Source organism: Mirounga angustirostris, unplaced genomic scaffold (genome assembly GCF_029215605.1).
Source record: "Mirounga angustirostris isolate CCGP_5_RB_7025 unplaced genomic scaffold, mMirAng1.0.hap1 SCAF_16, whole genome shotgun sequence".
In the NCBI taxonomy this organism is placed as follows: domain Eukaryota; kingdom Metazoa; phylum Chordata; class Mammalia; order Carnivora; family Phocidae; genus Mirounga; species Mirounga angustirostris.
Genome location: NW_026991724.1, coordinates 41,767,710 through 41,793,346, shown reverse-complemented (window position 1 = coordinate 41,793,346; position 25,637 = coordinate 41,767,710). Strand labels below are relative to the sequence as shown.

The 25,637-nt window shown below is 53.1% G+C and overlaps 1 protein-coding gene across 2 annotated transcripts in view; it reads left to right on the top strand.

The window, feature by feature from the left end:
* The window catches only part of PEPD (peptidase D), a 118,052-nt gene that overhangs the window by 73,938 nt on the left and 18,477 nt on the right, over positions 1–25,637 (top strand). For both annotated transcript variants that reach the window (XM_045891227.3, XM_064580866.1), the window contains 2 exons: positions 19,948–20,016; positions 21,653–21,730. In XM_045891227.3, the coding sequence (XP_045747183.2) occupies positions 19,948–20,016; positions 21,653–21,730 (147 nt within the window). The remainder of the gene's footprint in view (positions 1–19,947; positions 20,017–21,652; positions 21,731–25,637) is intronic.

The window sequence follows — 25,637 nt, the reverse complement described above, 5'->3', positions numbered from 1 at the left end:
ACTTTGATCTGCTGGGATCACACTGTTCCTCCCCCTGTGTCAAGTGGATATTTCTTCCGTCTCTGAGCTAGGGCACACTGTACCTGTGGGGCCCCGCCATAATCTGCTCACACCAGTCCTCTGCCAGGAATGGCCCAGTGGCTTTGGACTTCCCAGTGTGAACAACAATGCAGTGATCAACCTTATCCATCTATCTCTCTCTCGAGTGTTAAACTGGTCATCTCTTTGGGGTAAATTCCTGCAAATGGAACTGCTGGGGAGACTTTTGATACACAAAGCTAGTCTGTCCTCTAGAACTTATTCTCCCTCATAGCTGCCCGTGATGTTATTGTCCGGTGAGCACATACTATGTGCTTCCTAGAAATTTTCCCATTTAATACCAGGGGTGTGAGGAGTGGCATCCTCTGCACTTTATAGGACACATAAAGGCTTTAAGAAACTGGCCCACGATCCCACAGCAGACAGATGGGTCTTGGAGGAGCCAGGCAGCCTCCAGAACCCGTGCTCTCTGCCACTGAGCTGGGTGCGCACGCGCACGCACACACACACACACACACACACACACACACACACACACCCTGTGATTGCCTGTTCCCCCTCGGGCCCCAGAGTTAACTGTGTTGCTCTTATTATTTTTCATCTCTACCAACTGTTAAGGGAAAAGTAAGAGTCATCTTTATTTGCACTTCTTTGATTGCTGGCAAGGTTCATCTTCTCTTGCAGGTGCTTTCTCTGTCTTTGGGGCTTGTGTGTCCTTGGCACAGCTCCTGTTGGGACATTCATGGTCAACTTAGTGATCTCTAAGAGCACTTCGTTCTAGGACTCTTCACATTACCGTTCTATTTGTCAAAATATTTTTTCCCAGTTTGATGCCCTGTTTAAATTGTCAAATTGATCTCTTCCTGTATAGTTCATACCTTTTGCATCCTCACATGGGCCTCAATACAATTCAGCTGCTTGCGTCTCTCTTCTCTCTTTATGGTTTTACGATTTTCTTTAAAAAATTTTCTGTGCAGTTACGAAATACTTCCACACTGGTATGTACGGTGTGACAAATCCATGTTATCCACATGGTTTTGTTTTTTACGTGTAACTCTTTGGTCTACCTAACATGCATTTAAGAGTGATGGGTAAGCAAGGATGCTGGCATTTTTGCCCCCCACGAAATGACACGTCAGCCCGCCATCTTTGGAATAATGTCTTTACCTCCCTGACTGAAAATTCCTTTACCATATTCTAAATTCCTACGTGTGTTAGTCAGCATAGGAAAGCCTTTGCACTAACACCAAAAATGCAAGTCTCAGTGGCTGAGCACAGGGCAGGTTTATTTCTGGCTCACGTTGCAGTGTGAGGCGGGCCCTGTGGCTGTCCTCCACCAGTGTCCGAGATACTTCTGTCGCCCAAGTCCTCTGCCCCTCTTGAGAGGGGAGAGAGAAAGCATGGCGAGCTTATGCCCACTCTTAAAAGCCTTGCCTGAAAGCGGCTCACGTCACTTTCGCTCATGCTCCGTTTGGCAAGAGCCAGTCCCGCGGTCCCACTGACTACAGGGGGACAGGTGAGCACGCGGCCAGGTCTCTGCCCAGGTGCCCCCGGAGCAGCTGGGGTTTAAGGCCACGTGTTTGTGTGCGTGCACGTACTCGTGTTCTCTTTGGCGCATTGGGGATGTTCCAGCCAACCGTCCCTGCCGTCTGTTACCCTTTCCTCAGATGTTTACTGAGGACCTACTGCATGCTCATCCCTGTACCCAGCCTTGGGTATAGGGTGCCTTGGGCCTTTGTCTACAACTTCCCTTCGAGACCAGTAGGGAAAAGGCGCACAGCCATGTGCAAGAGTGAAAGCCATGAAGGGCATGTGTGTGTGTGTGTAAGGGGGAGGGGGAAGGAGAGAGGAGAGGGCTCACCTTAGGAGGGCTTTTGGTGGTGAGCGAGTGGAGAGGCCACCGACAGCCTCCTCCAGCCACCACCTCTGGGGCGGGCAGGTGGGTTGTGGGGGGGCCTGGTTAAAGGACAGCAGGGCAGCCAGGTGGACTCAAGGGAGCAGGGTGGAGGGGCTGTAGCAGTCCTGGTGCTAAGGGCGCCCATGGGTGCTGGCGGCAGGGACGGGGCTGGGGTTGGGGGCAGAGGCCGAAACAGTGCTCTGGGCACGCTGGGCAGTACGGGTGTTCCCTGGAGAGGCCAGCAGGGCGGACGGGGAAGCACCGCCTCACAGCCTGACTCCCTCTGCCCCCTCCTCCAGGTTCTCATGGCGTCTCGTAAGCTTGCTGAAGTTGGGTGGGCGATTTGGTTGCTTGTGTGGGTCCCCCTGGTAAGACGCTTCCCAGTGTGTGCAGGGAGGGGATGGAGAAGCCACGAGACTTTCCTGGCCTCGTGGCTGTGGACAGGAGGAGGGGAAATGCAGACCCTCAAAACATCGCTGGTGCTTCGGCCTCGGAGCATGACTCTTCCAGGCCAGGAGGCAGGAGAGTGCCTCTGGACCAGGCAGTTCACCAGAAATGGATCGCCATCTGCCAGGAGGAGGGCAAAGAGTTCCAGGGCACCTTCACGATACAGCCCTCTGAAACAGGGCTTTGCACACGGAACAGTTCCTGCTGGTCATCTGCTGGCTTTGGTTAGCACTATTAGTACCACGAAGAAAGAATATTTAACTTTGCATCAATAGGCAAAGAATAATTAAAATGTAATTAAAAGCATGAGTTCTAATTATTGGCTTTATATAATGTGTATTTGAAAACAAAACATCTGTTGAGGCTTTCTTTTGAATCTATCCAGAAACCAAGAGGTAGCATTTTAATTAAAAATGCATTATTTCAAAAACCTTTTAATCACCTTGTCATCATAGGACTTAGACCTTATTAATTAGCTATTGATAAATAGGCTTAAGTTACCAAAATTTTTAATTCATGGGGGTTGGAGGAGTACTTTTAGGAACCTGCCCTGCATCTTCGGGAAGTCAGCAGGGGAAAGGCTCAGAGTACGTGAGTGAGTTCTTAAATTGCCTCACCTGTTCCCTGCGGACCCAGGGTGGACATCCTGCAACATGTTGGGGACAGGTGGGGAGCACCCATGACTGTCCCCCCGCCACCCAGCCACCTCATACCCATGTGGCGCGAGCTGGTGCTGAGGCCCTGGGGTCCTGGAGAGTGGAGCCCTTTGGTCACCCCACCCGGCTCCATGCTTGGAGAGCGCCCCCCACTGGCAGCGTCTCCTCTTTTCAGGGCTGATCTTTCTACAGGGGCGGTGTGGGTGCTCTCCCCAGTCATCATCGTAAGTGGATAAAGACTTCCAGAGTGATAAATAGCATTGCTGTTGCTCCTTCAGCCAGGTGTGTCTAAAATAATGCTTGGAGTTCTGAGCGGGGACATGAAGGCTTGTTAGGAGAGGATCTTCGGCAGCCCACACTACTAAGTAGCCAGGGTGCTGCCGTGGAATGCAAGCACTTGCAGGGCGGAGAGGGCTGTTGCCACCAAGGGCCCGCCCAGGCCTGCCGGACGGTGTCTGGGCCTCCTTCCATTGACAGTCTGCCTTTGACCTGGGCTTTGTGGCTCCCTGGAGCTTGGGAGAATGTCCTCAAAGAGGACATCTTGTGTCTTAGGTACCTGGGGTAGTGTTCACCTGGTGAGGTGGCCATCGTTCTCACTTCTTGCAGGTGGCCGGGATCCTAGGCTGCAGCGACACAGCTCTCCTGGGTCCTCCAGCTGAGAGGTGGCCCCAGGCACCCTGACCCCCCAGGGAACCGGTTCCCTGTGTTTCATGCCCTGTGCCTGGAATACCTAGAATGGTTTGTGTGTGCGCGTCTGGGCCTGGCTGGTGTCAGAGCCTTGAGCAGAGGACCTTTGGGAGAGAAAATGTGGACATGGGGCCCAGAAGGTGATTGAGTCAGAAGAGGAGAGCCCCAGAGGGCTGGCCAGAGCTGGAGCTGGGATGCAGAGAGCCAGCTGATGCTTCGGACCGCCACTTTAAAGAGGCACTGATATAAAAAGGTGCTTTCCAGAGAGAGTTCTATCCGAAACGGCAAATTTGTGATATACTTTTAAGATTATGAGGCTGAGAAAGAAATTTGATATTTGGAAATAAGGTAGCACTGGGCTCTGTAGAAACAAAGACACACTGGAGGGATTCAAAAAGCATAGCCTTCTCTTCCTGTAGAAGGGATGACGAGGGGATCCTGTCCTGGCCACGCCGAGTGGGATCCGGGACCCTCATGCTCTGCAGGATTGGTATTTAGGAAGCACCTTTGTGGTGAAGGATTTTAAGTTTTGCTTCTTCCACGGGTGGTGGGAGGAATTTGTGGAGTGGGGCCTCGTGGCAAGTGGTACCTCCAAGGACACCGCAGGCGGAGCGGGGTGGCCACCGGGCACGTGCCCCGAGGTACTTGTACATCCGTGGACCCACGTGGGCATTTGGGAGAGTCCTTGCCCTGAACAGCCTCCGTCTAATGACCTGGCTTTATGATGAGCTATTAAATAAAGGAAGACAGAAACGTTGCCAAGTAAGGCTCCAGCCAGGACTCAGGCCAAAGGGAAGCGCTTCCCTGTCTTCACTCAGCGGCAGAGCTGAGCGGCATCTGCTGGTCCAAGGCCCTTAGCAGCCAGATTTGCTGGAGGTGGCATCGTCCCCCGAGACCCCTCAGCATTCCAGGTGCTAAGGACAGAGGGCCCCGTTTGGCATTTGCCCTGAGGGTCCACACTGGCTGGGTGTCTGAGGCTGCCGAGCCAGGGACAGGAGCAAGAGGGGGAATAGGAAAGAATCTGGGTTCTTTTGAGTCTCTCCCACCAGCTGTTTTCTGAAGACAGTCAAGTGCTCAGGGAGCTTCCGGACCAAGGTACTCCCACAACTAAAATAAGGTTTTTCTTCAGAGAAGCCTTAGATCAGGATCACCTAGCATCAGTCACGTGACACCCTCACACTGTCTGCCAAATTCCTGTCCCACTTGTAGTACTATTTGCTTATTAGTTCCTATACTTTTTTTTTCTTTAAATGTCCTTTAAAAGAAAGCTTTATATCCCTGTCGTGAGTGAAACTCAGTATAATTTGCCATAAATGGAATGGAACACTTAAAAATAAATACGTAGTGCATAGGACACGTGTATCAGTGTATCCCTTAATGTCATCTCGTGGACTTCTGTCATGCTTTGGGAAATACTAGCTATTGCTCTTCCAGAAGGCTCCCCACATACCGGCTTCCTTCCCCTGCACCTTCCTGGGGAGGGGAGGAAGGGGTGCAGGCATCCTTGAGAGGGAAAGTAGCCTCTGGATTGTGTCAAATGAGAATTATCTCCCTCCATCCCTTCCTGGTCATACATTGATCCTCCATGGATGATTCCTAGGATGGCCTGGTGCATTTTTTAAAGGGGGGGTGGTTTTGGTTTGGGGCCAAAAAGGCTGTGATTGCTGACATCAGCCAGGGCTGGTGAGATTGGGTCAGATGTGAGCAGATGTTGATCCCAGATGAAGGCACGTTGTTGGCAGTGGCTGTGTTTACGCAGCTCTCCCCAGGCCTCCCAAAGCTGGGGCCCTCTCACTTGTTCAAGAGCATCAGCCCCAAAGGGATCTGGATTCACAGATCTAGAATTTTCCACTTAAGCTGCATGCTGCAGGCTCCAGGTTTTGTCTTCTTGTATATCATCACCATTCCAGACACCGGTCCGTCCTGCCCTTGTTGTCGGCAGTGCCTCCCCCACTGCCCTGCCCTTCTTTTAGGAAATCAGCAAAGAAGGTCCTGCAGAGGGTCAGAATGGGCCAGCTGCTTGCTACCTAGATGATGGTCGAAACCACTAGCTAGTGTCCTTCATATATAAATCCCTTACGGATCAATAGGAGAAAGATGAACATTCATTTTTCTAAAAAAAAAGAAACGGCCACTCAGAAAGGAAGAACTATGAGGACGTAAACATGTAAACTTGCCAGTTAATCAATGAAACAAAATACTTTTTGGTTTTGCCTGCTAGATTCGCAGTTGAGTGGGCAGGCAGGCCCTATAGTACGCTGCTCAAGACGCTGAAAATCCTTATGAACGTTTTTGGGGTCTGTTGGGCAGAACGGGCCCTGAGACTGAAAATGTGCCCATGTAATTCTCCTTCTAAGAATTCAGGCATGTGGCCACGGGTGTCCAGCATAAGATGGAGGTGGAAGCAGCCTAGATATCCAACAGCGTGAAATTGGGGGAGTAAATAAATTATAGGTTGTGGTACTGCCCACGCAACCACGTACTGTTCAGTCACTCAGCAGACATGTGTGGAGGGGTGTCGGTGGGCCAGACACTATTCTGGGCTCTGGGGACACTTGAGCAAGCAAAACAGACAAAACCCCACATAATGGAGGTGAGAAAGGATAGGTGGATGGATGGATGGGTGAAAGTCATATGGTGAGGGCTAGAAGGGAGGGAGTACTTTGTCCAAGGAGCTGAGGACAGGTGTCCCTGAGAAGGGGACATTGGAGGAGAGTCCTGAAGGAGAAAGCAAGCTATGGATCTCTGGGACAGACATTCCAGGTGGAGAGAATGGGGCTCCTCTGGTGGCCCTGTGGTGGGAGCTTGCCCGGCAGCCCCAGGAGCAGCAGGGAGGCAGATGGAGAAGATAAGAGGAGACAGGGAAATGAAGCCAGGACGCTGTGTGCTCCTACTTAGATCATCAAAGGAGTCCTCTGTAGGGGACAAGGGCTGAAGCAGGGAGACCAGCTACACCACTGTGTCCATCGACCTGCAAGAGACGGTGGCCTACACCAGCGTTAGGGGGGAGAAGTAGTCAGATTCTGGACAGAGTGGCCCCCAAAAATATAGACATATATTTATGGACAAGGGAACATGATGTTGCTTTAGCAAGAGAAATGTCTCAGGACTGGAGGGGGTGCCTTTTGAGCTCAGTGGGGCCCCATGCACAGGTGTGAAGTAGGAGTTACGAGCCAATGAATAAATTGATACAGTCACCTACAAAGCCTTGCGTTAGTTACCTGCTAAAGCCGAACGGATACAAAATCCAGTGACACAGCATTTCCAGGCCTGGAGTATGCTCAGTGGAGGTGCGTGCACACTGCCCCAGAAGACCGGATGAGCGTGTTCACAGCTGCCCTGTTCGTGTTAGCTGCAGTCTGGAAACCGCCAGAATGTTCGGCAGCAGGAGAACGGAGCCAATGGAACACTACCAACAGAGAGAAGCAGCAGCGCCAGCTCCCCGCCACCGGGGCGGGTCTCATGGGCATCGATGGGAGCGGCAGAAGAAGCCCCACGGAGAGGGCCTGTTGTTTGATTCCCTTTATGCAAAGGTCACAAGGAGGCAGAAGTCCCGTGCGGTGATGGAAGTCAGGCGCCCTCGGGAGGGAGGACGGGCTGGGAGGGGCCCCACGTGCCGGGCACAAGGGCGTGCTCACTCTGTGGCAGGTCACCATGCTGGGTCCCTATGGTCGTAGTCCTCTTCTCTACGCACGTCAGACTTCAGTCAAAAAGTGGCTTCGAAAAAGGTTTTATTATTTTAACATACAGCTCATTATTATTTTTAACAATCCGTATTTATGCATTTAAAAAAAATGCCTGGAAGGATGTTCAACAGCATATTTGACAGAGGTTATCTCTGGGGGATAAGATTCTGGGTGAGGTTTTTTTCCCTTTGTGTAGAGAATTTCTAAAATCTTTTCCATATATATATGATTTGCATTTATTAGCCGTCTGACTAATAAGCCGGGGCTTTATCCTGTTGCTGATACCGAAGAACTCGGAAATTCAACCTAATCAAGCATGTCAAGGATAAAGAGGAATATTTGTTAATTGAATGTCATGTTATGTCCTCAGTTATGCTTAATACAAGATAGGCAATTTAGAATTCCCAATTATCCAATTAAAATGCTAATTATCTCGTACCTTGATAACGCTGCTCTTGGGGAGAGAGTGAGTGGCTTCTCTCTGGTGCTCCTCGTCTTCCTGCCGTGACCCTGTCTTTGCTGCCGCCCTTGCCTCCGGTTGGGTGGAGTCTTCCCTTGCAGGGCCTTTTTCCCACAAAGTAGGAAAACCGCTCCTTCCCCCCCAAGGATTTTTGACAACGCTGGAGGCTGCTGGGGGCTGATCAGTTTCTCTTATTGGCAGGGCCTTATCAGAGGCCCTGGGTGGGAAGGTGTCGTTGTCCCCTGGCGGGGACTCAGGTGGGGCAGCGGCAGGGGACTTGGCGAGCCTCAGGCAGAAGGAGCTGCTGATGGTGGAGATGGCCACTGCAGCCACTGCATGTGGCCCGTGTCCCAGGTGGTGCCGAGTCTTGCAGGCTGTGCCGTGAGCTCTAGTTTTGTTTTGTTTTGTTTTTTAATTTTATTATGTTATGTTAGTCACCATACAATACATCATTAGTTTTTGATGTGATGATCCACGATCCATTGTTTTCATACAACACCCAGTGCTCCATGCAGTACGTGCCCTCCTTAATACCCATCACCGGGCTAACCAATCCCCCTCCCCCCTCCCCTCTAAAACCCTGTTTGTTTCTCAGAGTCCATAGTCTCTCATGGTTCATCTCTCCCTCCAATTCCCACCCCCCTCATTTTTCCCTTCCTTCTCCTAATGTCCTCCGTGCTATTCCTTATGTTCCACAAATAAGTGAAACCATATGATAATTGACTTTCTCTGCTTGACCTATGCTATTTCACTTAGCATAATCTCCTCCAGTCCCATCCATGTTGATGTAAAAGTTGGGTATTCATCCTTTCTGATGGCTGAGTAATATTCCATTGTATATATGGACCACATCTTCTTTATCCATTCATCTGTTGAAGGGCATCTTGGCTCTTTCCACAGTTTGGCTATTGCGGACAGTGCTGCTATGAACATTGGGGTACATATGGCCCTTCTTTTCACTACATCTGTGTCTTTGGGGTAAATACCCAGTAGTGCAATTGCTGGGTCATAGGGTAGCTCTATTTTTAAATTTTTGAGGAACCTCCACACTGTTTTCCAAAGTGGCTGTACCAACTTGCATTCCCACCAACAGTGTAAGAGGGTTCCCCTTTCTCCACAACCTCGCCAACATTTGTTGTTTCTTTCCCTGTCTATTTTTGCCATTCTAACTGGTGTAAGGTGGTATCTCAATGTGGTTTTGATTTGAATTTCCCTAATGGCTAATGATGATGAACATGTGTCTGTTAGCCATTTGTATGTCTTCTTCAGAGAAGTGTCTTTTCATATCTTCTGCCCACTTTTTGACTTGATTATTTGTTTTTTGGGTGTTGAGTTTGAGAAGTTCTTTATAGATCTTGGATACCAGCCCTTTATCTGTAGTGTCATTTGCAAATATCTTCTCCCATCCTGTGGGTTGCCTTTTTGTTTTGTTGACTGTTTCCTTTGCTGTGCAGAAGCTTTTTATCTTGATGAAGTCCCAAAAGTTCATTTTTGCTTCTGTTTCACTAGCTTTTGCAGATGTATCTTGAAAGAAGTTGCTGTGGGCGATGTCAAAGAGGTTACTGCCTACGTTCTCCTCTAGGATTTTGATGGATTCCTGTCTCACATTGAGGTCTTTCATCCACTTTGAGTTTATCTTTGTGAATGGTGTTAGAGAATGGTCGAGTTTCATTCTTCTGCATGTGGCTGTCCAATTTTCCCAGCACCATTTATTGAAGAGACTGGCTTTTATCCATTGCATGTTTTTCCTGCTTTGTCAAAGATTATTTGACCATAGAGTTGAGGGTCCATATCTGGGTTCTCTATTCTGTTCCATTGGTCTGTATGTTTTTGTGCCAGTACCATGCTGTCTTGGTGATCACTGCTTTGTAATATAGCTTGAAATCGGGCAATGTGTTGCCCCCAGCTTTGTTTTTCTTTTTCAACATTTCCTTGGTGATTCGGGTTTTTTTCTGATTCCATACAAATTTTAGGATTGTTTGTTCCAGCACTTTGAAAAATGTCGTTGGAATCTTGATCGGGATGGCATTGAAGGTGTAGACTGCATAGACATTTTAACAGTGTTTATTCTTCCGATCCATGAGCATGGAATATTTTTCCATCTTTTTGTGTCTTCTTCAATTTCTTTCAGGAGTGTTTTGTAGTTCCTAGAGTATAGATCCTTCACCGCTTTGGTTAGGTTTATTCCGAGGTATCTTATGGTTTTTGGTGCTATTGTAAATGGAATCATTTCTCTAATTTCTCTTTCTACAGTTGCGTTGTTAGTGTATAAGAAAGCAACTGATTTCTGGGCATTGATTTTGTATCCTGCCACATTACTGAATTGCTGTATGAGTTCTAGTAATTTGGGGGTGGAGTCTTTCGGGTTTTCCATGATACTTTAGTATCATGTATGCGAAAAGAGAGAGTTTGACTTCTTCTTTGCCAATTTGAATACCTTTTCTTTCTTTTTGTTGTCTGATTGCTGTTGCTAGGACTTATAGTACTATGTTGAACAATAGTGGCGAGAGTGGGCATCCTTGATGTGTTCCTGATCTTAAGGGAAAGGCTCTCAGCTTTTCCCCATTGAGGATGATATTCGTTGTGGGTTTTTCATAGATGGATTTTATGAACTTGAGGAATGTTCCCTCTATCCCTATACTCAGAAGAGTTTTAATCAGGAAAGGATGTTGTATTTTGTCAAATGCTTTTTCTGCATCAATTGAGAGGACCATATGGGTCTTCTCCCTCCCCTTATTAATGTGTTGTATCACATTGATTGATTTGCGAATGTTGAACCACGCTTGCATCCCGGGGATAAATCCCACTTGGTCGTGATGGATGATCCTTTGAATGTGTTGTTGGATCCTATCAGCCAGGATTTTGTTGAGGATTTTGGAATCCATATTCATCAGGGATATCGGTCTGAAATTCATCTTTTTGATGGGGTCTTTGCCTGGTTTGGGGATTAAGGTAATGCTGGCCTCATAGAATGAGTTTGGAAGTTTTCCTTCTGTTTCTATTTTTTGAAACAACTTCAGTAGAATAGGTATTATTTCTTCTTTGAATGTTTGGTAGAATTCCCCAGGGAATCCATCAGGCCCTGGACTCTTGTTTTTTTGGAGGTTTTTGATCACTGCTTCAATCTCGTTACTGGTTATTGGCCTATTCAGGTTGTCAATTTCTTCCTGTTTCAGTCTTGGCAGCTTACAGGTTTCCAGGAAGGCCTCCATTTCATCCAGATTGCTCAGTTTATTGGCATATAGTTGTTGATAATAATTTCTAATAATTGTTTCTATTTCCTTGGTGTTGGTCATGATCTCTCCCCTTTCATTCATAATTTTATTAATTTGGGTCCTTTCTCTCTTTTGGATAAGTCTGGTTTATTGATCTTATTAATTCTTTCAAAGAACCAACTTCTAGTTTTGTTGATCTGATCTACTGTTTCTGGTTTCTAATTCATTGATCTCTGCTTTAATTTTAATTCTCTTCTAATGCGTGGCGTAGGCATCATTTGTTGCTTTTTCTCTAGTTCTTTAAGGTGTAGAGTTAGTTGGTGAATTCGGGATTTTTCTATTTTTTGAGTGAGGCTTGGATGGCTATGTATTTCCCCCTTAGGACCACCTTTGCAGTATCCCATAGGTTTTGGACCGATGTGTTTTCTTTCTCATTGATTTCCATGAATTGTTTAAGTTCTTCTTTGATTTCCTGGTTGACCCAAACATTCTTGAGCAGAGTGGTCTTCAGCTTCCAAGTGTTTGAATTTCTGCCAAATTTTTTCTTGTGATTGAGTTCCAGTTTTAGAGCATTGTGGTCTGAGAATATGCAGGGAATAATCTCAGTCTTTTGGTATCGGTTGAGACCTGATTTGTGACCCAGTATGTGGTCTATTCTGGAGAAAGTTCCATGTGCGCTCGAGAAGAATGAGTATTCTGTTGTTTTAGGGTGGAATGATCTGTAAATATCTATGAGGTCCATCTGGTCCAATGTATCATTCAAAGCTCTTGTTTCCTTGTTGATTTTCTGCTTAGATGATCTGTCCATTGCTGAGAGTAGAGTATTGAGGTCTCTTACAATTAACGTATTGTTATCAATATGACTCTTTATTTTGGTTAACAGTTGGCTTATGTAGATGGCTGCTCCCATGTTGAGGGCATAGATATTTACAATTGTTAAATCTTCTTGTTGGATAGACCCTTTAAGAATGATATAGTGTCCCTCTGTGTCTCTAATTACAGACTTTAGTTTAAAATCTAATTTGTCTGATATAAGAATTGCTACCCCAGCTTTCTTTTGAGGTCCGCTGGCATGGAAGATGGATCTCCATCCCTTCACTTTCAGTGTGGATGTATCTTTAGGTTCAAAATGAGTCTCTTGTAGGCAGCATATGGATGGGTCCTGTCTTTTTATCCAGTCTGCAACCCTGTGCCGTTTTATGGGAGCATTTAGGCCATTCACATTGAGAGTGATTATTGAAAGATATGAATGAATTGTCATCATGTTGCCTGTGAAGACATTGTTTTTATAGATTGTCCCTGTAAATTTCTGTTGTATATCACTCTTGGGGTCTTTCTCCTTTTATAGAACCCCTCTTAATATTTCTTGCAGGGCCGGCTTAGTGGTCACATATTCTTTCAGTTTCTGCCGGTCGTGGAAGCTCTGCATCTCTCCATCCATTTTAAATGAAAGCCTTGCCGAATAAAGTATTCTTGGCTGCATGTTCTTCTCATTTAGTACCCTGAATATGCCTTGCCAGGCCTTTCTGGCTTGCCAGGTCTCTGTGGATAGGTCTGACGTTATTCTGATGTTCCTCCCTCTGTACATAAGGCATCTCTTCCCCCTAACTACCCTTAAGATGGTTTCCTTGGTTCTAAGATTTGCAAGTTTTTACTATTACATGCCAGGGTGTTGGCCTGTTTTCCTTGATCTTGGGAGGGGTCCTCTCTGCCTCTAGGATGCGAATGTTTGTTTCATTCCCCAGATTAGGGAAGTTCTCAGCTACAATTTGCTCAAATACATCTTCTAGTTCTCTCTCTCCACTCCCTCCGAGATTCCAGTTATTCTGACATTGGAATGCTTCATGGTGTCACTTATTTCTCTGATTCTATTTTCATGGATTCTGAGTTGTTTCTCCCTGGCCTCCTCTTTTCCCTTTTTTATCTATTATATTGTCTTCCAGGTCGCTTCTTCGTTTTTCTGCCTCAGTTATCCTAGCTGTTAGATTATCTATATTGGATTGGATCTCATTGATAGCATTTTTAAGTTCTGCCAGTTCAGCTTTCATTTCTGCCCTTAGAGACTTTATGTTACCATTAATTGATTTCTCCATTCTAGCCATTGTCTTCACAATTGCTAGCCTGAATTCCATCTCCGACATCTTGGTTATATCTGCATCCATTTGTAAGTCTGCAGCGTAAGTCATAATCTCTGAGTCTTTTCTATTTTGGGGGCTCCTCCTCCTAGTCATTCTGTTGATGGGTGTTTGAGGGAATGTATAGAGTCCAAATTATTGACCAGAACCCAAGCAAGATGCACCTGTTTTCTTGGGACCTTAGGGTTGCTGGCCTCTTGTTTTCCCAGCCTGTGTTCTGCGGGAGGGGCCTGCCGTGCTGTTACTCAGGCAACCCTGTTTGGGCGGAGTTGCCCTGCCCCCCTGTGGCGGGGGATGGGCTCAGTGGGAATCAGTTTTGGGGGCTTTTGTTCTCTGGCGGCTTTCCCTGGCGGCTTTCCGCATCTCTTCCGTGAGTCAGAGCAGAAGAGACTGTTTCCAACCCTCTGCCTCAGAGCAGAGAGACCGCAGTCTGTTCTTCAGTGAGCTCTCCAGGCCACACGGTCTCCGTTTCTGTCCGTGCTGCTATAAACTGCAGCGGCCTGGGTTGTGCCCAGCTGCTCCCAGTTCGCGCGCGCGACCCCACCGCTCTGGGTTTCTGTCGGGGGGGGGGGGGGGCGGACAGGGCAGCAGTTCGCCGGCCCGACCCTGCTGCTCTGGGTTTCCGCCCCCGGGGGCTGCCCTGAAGTCCTTTCCCCGCTGCTACCGGTCTGCGAGTCTGTGCCCTGTCCGCAGCACGCGAGGCTGTCACTCACGGGCGGTGTAGGATCCCCATGGCCAGGCACCCTCCCGCTGCCGTTTATCCTCCGATTCTGCCTGCAGAATCACGGCTCCCTGCGGAATCACGGCTCCCCGCTTCATACCTGGAAACCAACCGCCTGCGATATTCTGTTTGTAGAGATCCAGATCTTCTTACATCTCAGGCTGGTTTCGTGGGTGCTCAGAGTGGTCTGGTAGATATCTAGCTCAATTCCGGGGACCAGTTGAAATAGGGTCCCCTACTCCTCCGCCATCTTTCCTCTCCTTTTCTAGTTTTGTTAATAATGTATGTCTGGGTTTAGTCCAGGTCAGTCCCTTCTTGGTGACAAACTGTGTGAATGCTACTTGCTCATTTAAAACACCCTCAAGCCTCAGTGGTGGCTCCCTCACTTGCTCTCTGTCTTTCCTCCCTGGGGGGCCTGGGGAAGGAGAGGGACAGGCTGCCTCTCGGTTCACCACACAGGCCGGAACCCGCCGTTCAGAAGGCCCACAGAGAACTCGGTTACAGGAGCTGGGGCTCTCCTGGGAATTTGGGCAGAGGCTGGGATGGGTGGCAGCGATTACCAGGGCGGGATGGAGGCTCTTCTGCTGGGTACTTTCTGACGACACCTGATCACCCCCAGAAGAAATTAGTGGAATAGCATCCACCCTTCCCTGGAAATTCAACAGTAATGTGGTATGTGCTTCTGGTTCCGTGGGCAAGCTGTTCTCCTGCTGCTGACTCCTAGCAGAGACCCCTCCTCGGGGTCTGGATCCGAGTCGTCTCTGGCTGCTGCCTCCACTTGGGGGAAGCAGGAAAACAGGAAAACACTCCACTCGCCTCTGGGTGAGTCTCAGGGCTCCTCTCTGTGGGACTGTGATTTTCTTACTATTGAGAATTTTCTTTTAGTAAGTACTCAGGTCTCCAGAAGGCCTTTCCCATTCATTACCTAGCTGTCATTTATACCCCAAAAATAAGGGTAGTTAATTAAACAATAAATGTGAATCCGAAGTAACTCAGTGCTGTGATAACTGCACAGAACATAGTCATTAGCCCCAAAACATCACGAGACACCCCCACTCCCTCCTTTCTCACTCCTCGAGGCCGGGGCACTTCCCTAAGGAGGCAAGACTTCCGGATGCGTGAGCGGGACAGAGGCAGTTAGACGCCCTGTGTCAGGGGACACCCGTGTGCGTGTCTGTCCGGGGGAGGCAGCGTGTGTCCACCTGCACGTGGGGCTGCACTGCGCCATGTGGGCGCCGGGGTCCGGGCCACAGAGGGATTCTGTTTGGCTTTAAAGGACAAGAGACTCTTTGTCTAAGCCCGGCCTCCCTCAAGGGGACCTTGCTATGTGCACTCCCTTTGAGGCCCCTGAACGACCACAGTGGTGACAGCTGATGTGTCCTGCACGTAGGGCTCAGCATGTGGCAGACGCTGTTATATGCACTTTCTATGTATCATATCATGTAAGTGATACAGCAGTTCTGTGGAAGGTACTGTTATCCCATCTTACAGACAAGGAAACTGAGGCACGGACAGGCCATACAGCTGGTACATGGCAGAGCTGGGATTTGGCTTCAGTGTCATTACTGAGCAGTGCCCCCAGGAGGCTGGGCATGTGGCCCAGAGCAAGGATGACGGGACATGGCACAGGGTGGAGAATCCACAGGCCTGAGGACGTGGGGGGCCGCCACGAGGAGCCTGCCTCTGCTAGGAGAGAACGTGGGGCACCCGCTGGGGACCGCAGTAACAGTGGGTGTGGACTGCACCTGCCCCTGCATGTAGCTTGGAGTGCCTTGGCCGCACACGAGAACCCCGTGTCCTAGCTGCTCACTCTCCTAGACCCGCAGCTCAGCCAAGCGGCCTGCCCATCTTCCCTTCCACGTTCCTGTTCCTGGCGCGGCATGCCCTGGAACCGCCGTGCATCAGCAGGGGGCTGATGCAGCCCCTGCTCACCTCCCCGGCTGGCCCATCTGCCAGCGCTCACGCTTGTGCTGGTAGCTCGCTGACACTCTCTGCCCCCGGCAGCCCTCCTGCCGTTATCTTGGGCAGCTGATGCATTTTTATAGGGCCGTGGCTATCTCCTCATCAGGTGATAAACCTCCGAGGGCAGGAGCTGGGCCGTGAGCCCAGGAAGGCTCCACGGGCTAGACGTGCAGGCCCCGGCGGAGGCCCCAGTGATGTCCCCAGAGACACTGTTCCTGCAGATCTGGGCCTCGGCATCTGCTCGCCCTGCCCCATTCGTCATCTCTAGGCACTGACAAATGGGTCTGCCCCTCTGTCGCCGCAGTAGCTCCATCCACCTCGTTATTCACAGCACAGACTCTCCCAGGTTACTGAAAGGTTCTCACTGATGTCTGGAGACAAAGCATTTTCCACTCGTGTCTTGCTTGGGAGAAATTTATAGGCAAGGGGTGTAAATTGATAGAGGCACGGCCCTGCTGGGGAGAGCTTCAGAGACCACGTTGTGGCAGGTGTGTGTGAGACCCCGGCTTGCCTCTGCGCATCGGGAAGCCCCCCCTGCTGCCGGGCCACGGGCCTGGTGCCTGGTCGGGTGCTCCCCACCTCATGCTCCACGCAGGTGAGTAGGAGGGAGCGGGGCGGGTGGGCTCCGCGGGACACCGACACACAGGCGAGAGTCACAGATGAAAGAGCAGGCGGAGGTGATCTCTGAGCTACCGGCCCTGCTGCCTGGCTTCCTGCCCCCATCTGCTGATGGGTAGACTGCTCACTTCCAGAAGTTTTGAGGTGGTTCTTCATAGGATCTACCTGTTGTGTTTTCATGCTCTGTGGTTAGGTGTCAGTTCATGGGTGCGTATAGTCCCTGAAATTCTGTTACCAGAAATCCTTGGGGGTCCCAGCCTGCTGCTGGCTGTGTCTGACAACTCTTGTGGACGAAGTGTGGGTTGTGAGTTCATCTTCAGTGTGTGTGTGTGTGTGTGTGTATTGTGTACATAGCGTGCACACAGACCCTGGCTGGCCTGAGGCTGTGGCCACCCAGTTGGCTTTGTGTCACTCCAAACCATGCAGGTAGTTCACGCTGGACCCTGAACCCCACAGAGGACAGACCCACACTATGAACTCCGAGGGAAGGCTGGTATTTTGTTTTTCCCCAGAGCCCAGGCAGGCTCCCTGATGGCCTGTTTTGATGCTGGCGAATTTTCTCCAGGTCTGGCCTTCTGCTGAGGGTGCATCCCGGCCTGGGCCGCAGCTGTATGTGAGGGTGGGGTCTCGTTCTCTTCTGCTACTTCTTATGTCCCTGAGGCCTTGTCCCTGTCCCCACATGGCAGTGAAAGCCAAGGCCTCCAGCTTCCCAAGCCTGGCAGCTCCGTCTTCCTTCCTTCCGGCCCCATCTTCCTTCCTGTCCCATGAACGTGGTTCTGTGTACTGTCTTTCATGTAGCACCTCTTGAGTGGGGGAGGTGGGACGGTTTACAGTTCCGGTTTTCAGTTTACTCTGCCATTGTCTCCTTATGGCTCCAGAGGGACCAACGGGTAGCTTCCAGCCGAATCTGGTTGTAGACTTGTGTCTGTCAGGAGTTGGGCCCTTCTGGCTATGGGTCACCTGATCCTTATCTGGTTCACAGTTGGCCATATTTTCCATAAAGTTCCAGAGGGGTCTTTATCAACTGCCCTTCTATCACCGCCTCGGTCTGTGAGCTGTGTAGTGGGAACGCGTGCATCTCTGACCGAGCTCCTACCAGGCTCCACAGGAGCTCCGTGTCACCCATGTGGCCCCAGTTTGCAGCATGCACTGCTCAGTACCCCTGTCCCTTGAAAACCAGAAATGCCCATCTTTCCATGGGCCCCCTGACCATTGCATGTGTCCACAGCCCAGGCCTGAGGGCTCAGAGAGGGACCTCCGAGGCGCATGAGCAGAAAACGTGGGCCTGTTGCGTTCGCCTGTTATTGCCACCAAAGCCCCAGTTGGTCCTCACGTCGTGTCAGAAAAGTTAATTCAAACCAAAATTAGATGCTGAAGTCCAATTTGAATAACTTCAAGTCATTTTCAGCTCGAGTGACTTTTCAGCTTCTGGCATTTCTCCTCTTCCTGTGGCTAGAAACTGCCCCAGGGCCGGGCTGCAATCCGCAGGTGAAAACTGGGTCAGCCTTCGCTCAGTCTAGTGCTTCTGTAAGCTGTGCCTTTTACCCTAAAGTGCTTTTTTCTTAAATGGAAGCCGGAGTGTGCCATGAAGGCCATTTCTCCTGAGCAGAGGACACGGCCGGGAAATGCAGGCCGCTGAGGCTGTAGGGGAGGGAAGCCGCCCTCCTACCCCACGTCCTCAGGCCTCTGCAGAATGTTCCCGGTTATTCATCTGCGCACGCAGGTGGCACAGCTGTCCCTCGGCCTGGCCTTCCTGGCTGTTCCCACAGTTGTCTGCCTGTCCCCGCCCCAGGAAAGGCCCTCTGTCCCCAGCCCCTGGAGAATGGCCATGCGGCCCTGAGATCTGCTTCTGTCCGCACAGGCTTGGGTCTTCCTTATAAGGGAGCAGCTCCACGGCTCATCGGGTGTCCTCCCCTCATGTGGGCTCGCTGTGCGGGGGCCCCGTGTCCGAGGCCCTGGTATCAGAGGCTGCCTGCCGGGGCTTGGCACTGGAAGGCTGGCCCCAGGAAGGAACGGGCTGGGCTGTAGCCGCACGCGGGGCTGTGACTTGGTCTCGCCACCCCCGTGGTCTCCGGGACAGAGGTGAAAGTTGGTGGCAGCCCCTAGAGTGCCCCTGCTGTGAATACAGGGCACTGATAAGGGGGGAGTGTGCGCCCTTCCTCGCCTCCCTGGCACTTCCTGAAATTCTTTCTGTTGAGGAAATCGTTCACTCACAGATACCCAATTATCCTGGGAGGTTTGTGAAGCAAGTCTGGAAGCCGATTGAACGGAGCAGAACCGTTCCTGCATGACAACTACTTAATACCCAATCATAACAATTATACGTAATTGATGTTTACAGCGCCTGGAAGATTAGACTGCTCCATACAGATGTTCCCCGAAACAGGCCTCGAGTGAGCAGGGCAGGATTGCCACTCAGCATGCCCACGGGCAGCCTTGGTGTTCCGAGGACGGGGGCTGTGGCACAGCCCTGTGCTTGGGCCCCTGCCCTGGGGGTCGGCGGGTGGGGTGGGGCCCCCTGGACCTGCTTCTCAGATGTTGCCCAGGCCCGCCGAGAGTTCAGCACTGCTGAGGTGGTGTTCATGTGGCTGGTCTGGTCCATCAGCCCCTGTAGTCATCTGCAGGATCTGCCCCAGGAGGCCCAGGGGCAGGGCTCAGGCCTTTGCCAGGGGTGGTTTACCCTCTGACCTTGACATCCTGTGCACCTGGAGGCCTCCCAAGGCTCTGGCTCTGGGCTCACCCTGGGGGCTAGCGACCCCCTCTAGGGTCTCACCTTTGCCTCCCCTGCCCAGAGTGGGAGCTTGTCCATGGGGCCATTTGCTGCTTGGCCTTAGGAAGGAGAAGGAGGACCTGTCCTCAGACCCTGTATCTCTCCATCCCCTCTGCCCCCAACCAGAGACCGCCCTGCCCTGCTTTGTCTCCGTGAGGGCCTGCCCCTCGACCCTGTCCTCCAGGCCAGTGCCCAGCGGTTCTGCTCTCCTTTCCCTGTGCCCCTCCCCAGGGTCAGGCCCAGGGCCATCTGAGGCTAGCTTGGGGCTGGGAGAGCTCGTGTCCAGCCCCTCGTGGTGGGGTGGGCTGTGGCCAGTGGACACGGGAGTCCCAGGGATACAGCGGTGGCCCCTGCCCCAATCCGTCCTCCTGCAAGACCAGGGCTGACTTCCCGATGGGCCTGGGGCTCTGGGCGGCCCCCCAGCATGGGAGGTGGTGTGCCTCTTGTTTTGTTTTCCCTCTCCTCACTGGCCCCTGCTTCTGTGGCCTGCGCCGACCCTGGGCTCCGGGCTACAAGCCTCGCAGAGCAATGCCGGGGAGCTTGGGTCTTGCTGCGGGCACAGCCAAGCAAGCCAAGCTGGGCCCAGGATTTGCGTGGGGCGGGGGGCGTGCATCCTCTGGCACCTCCGTCCTGACGTCCTTTCTTCCCCTGCAGCCTCTTCGAGCACTACTGCTACTCCCGGGGGGGCATGCGCCACAGCTCCTACACCTGCATCTGTGGCAGGTAAGTGGGGATGACAGAGAGGGGGGGTTGTGGGAAGGTGAGGGCCCCCCCGCCCCCTGAGCTTGGACACACCTGCTCGCTACCATGCCCACAGCAGTGCCCACTGAAGCTAAGCCATTGTCCCTTCCTAAGGCTTCCGGCCCGTGCGGGGTGCAGGAGGGAGCCGGCCCACTCGCTGCCATGCCCTCTCTTGCCCTCTCTAGGGTGGCTGCCCCCCTGGGGCTGCTGGCTAGCCTTCCTTCCCCCTCCACACAGACACACAGCCAGCATGTGGGGCTGGCCACGAGGCTGGCCACCAGCTGTACGGCCTGAGCCGGCCACCCCTGGGCCTCTCCTGGAGGGGGGGATGGTACTGCCCGTGGGCCGGGGCCTGCCCCTGAGAATGGGTGTGCATGGCCGTGTGCATGTCTGCATGTGTCACCGTGGCTGTGTCTCTGAGGGGCGCATCCCGGTGAGGATGGGCTGTTGACCTCCCCCAGGGTGTGACTTAGGGCTGTGACGGCTTCTGTGTGCAACAGAGGCGGAAGGAGCCATGTCGGTGCAGGAGGCCGTGGTTCCGTGTCTGTGTGTGTGTGTGGCCATCAGTGTGGCTGTGTAGGGAACATCCTGATGGTGGGTGGGTCCGGGTCTCTGGGGTGGGGGGTATCCCCCCACGTGCGGCACACTGTGGCTGCGGGTGCTCTGTGTGTGTCTGTGTGTGTCAGCTGCACGTGGCTGAGTGTGCTTAGAGGCCACGGGGGTCAAATGCCGCTGAGAACGGGGCAGCCCATGGCTGTGGGTGTGTACGGCTGTATGCTTGTCTGCGTGTCTGCGTGTGTCACCGTGCGTGTGTCTCTGAGGAGCACATCCTGGCTGGGGGTGGCCCCCTCGGCTCCCGGGTGCACCCTAGCTCGCCTCGCCCAGCTCTGCGCCCTGGGTCAGAGGGTCTGGCCTCTGCCCAGCCAGGACGGAACCAGCAGCTCTGCTGATGCGCACGTCCTCGGCACATGAATAATACATGTGGACGTCTCAGTCTTTGGAAATGTTCTTCTCTGGTGGATAGAGAGAAAAATCATTATTTCTACTTTTATGATTCCTGAGACTCCCGAACAGGGCCATAAATATTACACCCAGGTGGGTTTTTTTTTTTTTTCCTTTGGACAGACTTAAAAGTCCTTTTTTTCTTAAAGGCATCACTCATTAGGGAAGCAAGCTCGAATAGAGGAGCGAGGCTGACAGCATGGCGGCCCCTCCATGGTCCGGGCCGTTCCCCTGGGCCTCCCCGCCCCCCCAACCAGGAGAAGACGGCTTCCTCAGGGTCCCTTCCCTGGGCCTCAGACCCTTGTCCCCCCACCAGTCCCACATGCTGAGCCCCAAGGGCATCTGCCCACACAGCGCTCGTCTAGGGGAGCCCTGACGTGTCAGCATGGGAGCTGCGAGCCACGAGGCTGGCCACCAGCTGTATGGCCTGAGCCGGCCACCCCCGGGCCTCTGCTGGAGGGGGGAATGGTACTGCCCGTGGGCCGGGGCCTGCCCCTGAGAATGGGTGTGCATGGCCGTGTGCATGTCTGCATGTCTGCATGTGTCACCATGGCTGTGTCTCTGAGGGGCACATACCGGTGAGGATGGGCTCTTGACCTCCCCCGGTCCTCCACAGTGGTGAGAATTCGGCGGTTCTGCACTATGGACACGCCGGGGCCCCCAACGACCGGACCATCCAGGATGGAGACATGTGGTGAGTGAGGCCAGCTCTGAGCCGGTCCTGTCCTGGCTCTGCATGTGACCCGCGGGGTCGCAGGGGGTCTCCACCTCCAGGGGGACTGACTGGGGAGCCTCTTGGTCCCACCCTGAGAGGGCTGAGCACAGTGAGGCCCCCAGGTCTGCTCTGGGCCCAGACTTCTTTACCAGGGCTGCCCACCTGCACGGCTCCTTCTCTGCAAGGCCAGAGAAGCACCGAGAGAGGGTGCGGGGGACCCTGTGCCGGGTGGTGGCGGGTTGCTGAGGCACAGCCTCAGAGGCGGCCTGAGCTGGCCCCCAGCACCTGCCCCGTACTCGCCACTCACACCTCTGTCTCGGTACCAGGAGGGCGGGCACCTAGTCTGGAGCGGGGAAGACCCGTGGGGAGCTTCCCACCCTCTGAATCCTGCCAGCCTCAGCCATCCATAAACGGCCATGAGTTCAGGAGGTCAGAGGGGGCTCTTGACCTTCAAGACTGTTTGCGGGGCTTTCCTGAGCACAGCTTAAGGTGCTCAGGGCACCTCCTAGAGCCCCGACCAAGCAGATGTGGGCAGGATCTGCAGCCCTCAGCCCCCAGATGGACTCTCCCCTGTTGGCAGGATTGCACTCCCGCTCACGCCCCCCCCGGGGTGGAGGGCTCATACTGAGCATAGGCCGCACCTCTCTGGGCAGTTGCCCCGGGTCTTGGCAGGGGTCTGTGGGTGCCTCGCTGACCTGGACCAGCTCTCTCTTTGACTCGGACACTGGGCACTGCCCACTTCTCCTCTCCACCTCCCAGACATCAGGCAGGGCCAGCCCAGCCCACAGAAGACATGTGGTGAGGGGTTGGCCTCACTCACCACATGTCTCCTGTGCTCAGGAAAGCCGGGCTGAGAGCCACTGAGAGCCACCCAGAGGCCACCCTGTCTTGGTCTTCAGACATCTTGCCACGGTCATCAACACATGGCCGGGGTGGGGGGCACGCACTGTTGCATCCGGTTCTTTGGGGCCTGCAGCTCCTAGTTGCTGGGCACCTGAGCAAGAATCCTGCCAGCCTGCTTCCCGGCAGCATCGTGCCTTGCGTCGGGTTGTGGGTGTCGCCCAGCTAGGCTCCGTTCCCCTGCTGGAGTTCCGGCCATGCAGCCCGGCGGCCAGAACCTGGCCTCCCGCACGTGTAGCCCAGCCCTGAGGCAGGGAGGAGGGGAACCTGCACTCAGGAGGCCCTGGCCCGCATCCACTGGGGGGCCTGAGCTGTGTTCTGAGCTGTCCCTGCTAAGTGTTTTCAGACATCCACCCAACCCCAGGGGGTCCGTCCCTGCCGCAGGGCACACTGGGCTCGGTGACTGGCTGTGGGCTCTGCTATCACCCGGGGGCAGTAGCGGGACGGGCTGTTCTGGCTAGGGCCGCTGTCGCCCAGAGCCTAGTTCCACCTTCTGGGAGGAAACAAAGCCCCTGAGTTCCCTCTTGGAGCCTCAGTTTACTTTTCTGTCAGTGGAGATAACACACAGCTCTCAGAACGGCATGAAGGGGCAGAAGAAATGTGTCAGAAAGGCAGGGGCTGAGCTCATGTGCCCTTTCCTGGGGAGTCTGGGCCAGTAGAGTGGGAATGGGAGCATACAGAGGGGGACACCCAAAGTGTCTGCACTCCTCCCAGAGTGGCTGGTGTCCTCTTGGCACAGGGGCCAAGGGTATGCAGAAACCCTGACAGGACCTTCTCCTGTACCTGGCCCCAGGGACGTCTCTTCAGGTAGATTTTCTCACCCTGCCCCCACCCCATGCCCCCCCCCCCCCCGCCATGTGTAGGGGAGGTCACTGAGACACAAGGAAGGTCCAGGTACAGAGCCAGAGGGATTTAGGGAGGGGGGTGGCTGCCTGAGATGTGGCTCAGCTGGAGACTAAGGGCAGACGGGAGCACCGTGCCCTCTGGGCCAAAGAGAGACCACCTGGTGTCTCCAGGGACTTTTGCATCCTGGAACCTTTCCTAATGCTCTTTGTGCCGCCCATTCCGCCTGGGCCACGAGGCCAGGATGTGGGAAACCAGTCCCCGGGCAGAGGCAGAGACCTCGCCATACCAGTGGGATTTGGCTGTCCCGGGGCCAGCTCTGGCCGCCTGGAGGGCCCTGTGGCCATGCCATGTGGCCGTGTGAACTTGGCACACCCCAGAGGAAGTGGCTACTTTTCCACTCTCTGTCTGCCCCCACTACGGTCCTCACCCCATGAGAGGCTGGTCACAGCTGCGTCCCTGGACTGGCCGCTGCTGGGGTGGGGCTGGGCTGACCAAGGCGCAGCATATATCCACTTCCCACGTGGCCCAGATGTGGCCCCGGCCCTCCTGGCAGCGTGTGGCACTGCGGCTCCTGCTTGCAGCTAAGACAGGAGGACTGAGGGCTGATCCAGGAATCCCGTGGATATTAATGCCAAGTTCAAATTGGTGATTTGATTTTTCTAATGGTAACTTTGAAACGTAGCCAGTAGAATAATTATGAGTTTATTATAGTCAATTTATTATGCAGCATTTAGAACAACATGTTTTGTTGATTACTGCTACTGCCAGATTGCTGGTGGCGCTTATAATCCATTGTTTTATTGAAATGGATCCGCCGCGCCTACTGTGTTGGGTAAATAATAAATCACTCTGTTATCCCAATGTAAAAGCCACGCTACTTCATCATAAGGTATGAAACCAAAATATGAGCATGGTGCAGTTCTTCCTGAAGCTGAGTGTCTCCCAGAGTACAACTGTTCCAGTCCCTTGAAGTCAGGTGAAAATGCCCCAGAGATACTTGAACATTGAGGAAGGGGCTGCATGGGGCCAGAGCTGGTCCAGCGCAGTCAGGCTCTACTGGAGAAGGTGGGAGTGGGGGCTGAGAGGCGGTCAACCTTTGCATCCCTCTCCCTCCGGTCCCAGACGTGCCCACAGCCCCCCACAGGGAGCCTCAGAGAGCCTGGGCTGTGTGATGATGAGCGCGGAGGGTCCCTAGTTCCTGCCCCTGCCCTCCCCCTCCCTAGCTGAGTGGCTGGTACCCCGAGCCTCAGCTTCTCCATCCACACCCAGCTCTGGGAGGATTCAGCGAGAATAAGCAGTGTTGAGTGGGGAGCCTGGCACAGCGTGGCCTTGGCGGGTGAGAGGGACAGTGGTGGCCGTCCTCAGAGCCAGCAGGCTGCGCTTCTGCCTGTGCTCTGGGGCCCTGAGGCCCACCTTCCAGCAGCGGGTTCCATGACAGACAGGCGGTGAGAGGCACTGCCGAGCCTGAGGCAGATAGCTCGTGAGCACCGAGGCCTGTTCTGTGTTTTCAGCCTCGCACTGTCCTCGAGGTGAGTGCCAGGTGGGGCGTGAGGCTGGCCAGGCCCACCCCCCGATGCCTCCGTCCCTCCAGGACCAGCACCTTCCCGGGAGCCGGGTCGAAGCTGCTGTCGGCCTCAGTCATTGCCCTGGGAACAGGGCTTGTGAGTTAGGCACACTGGTTCGCCCTCCATGTCCACCTTGTCTTCCTAGGACTGAACAGCAAGGGCTGCTTCACCCACCACGCCCGCTCCATGGGCCCCTTCTCATGTCTCCCTGCTGGATGCAGCCCCACTTGCTCAGCATGAGCCACAGGTGGAGAACCAGACTTTGATGTGGCTTCAGATCCCTGGGGGCCTCACACTCAGCTCCCTCAGAGCCATGAGGCCTCTTGGGGGGTACCTCTTGGGCCTTTGCCCTTGGCTCTCAGAGCCCTTTCACAGGTTCTCCAGGAACCCGTCTCCCAGCCACGGTCCTAGAGAAGCCATTAGTTGCTTTTTGTTCTGGCGTTTAAGGCAAGTGGCACCTTGTCAAACAGGGTGGTAGGAGTGCAGTACACTTGCTGATGCATGCTCTTCACGTGTTCACACAAAGGATGGTGGCTCCTGTCATTGGACACTCTTTCTGGGTAGGAGCCCCGGAA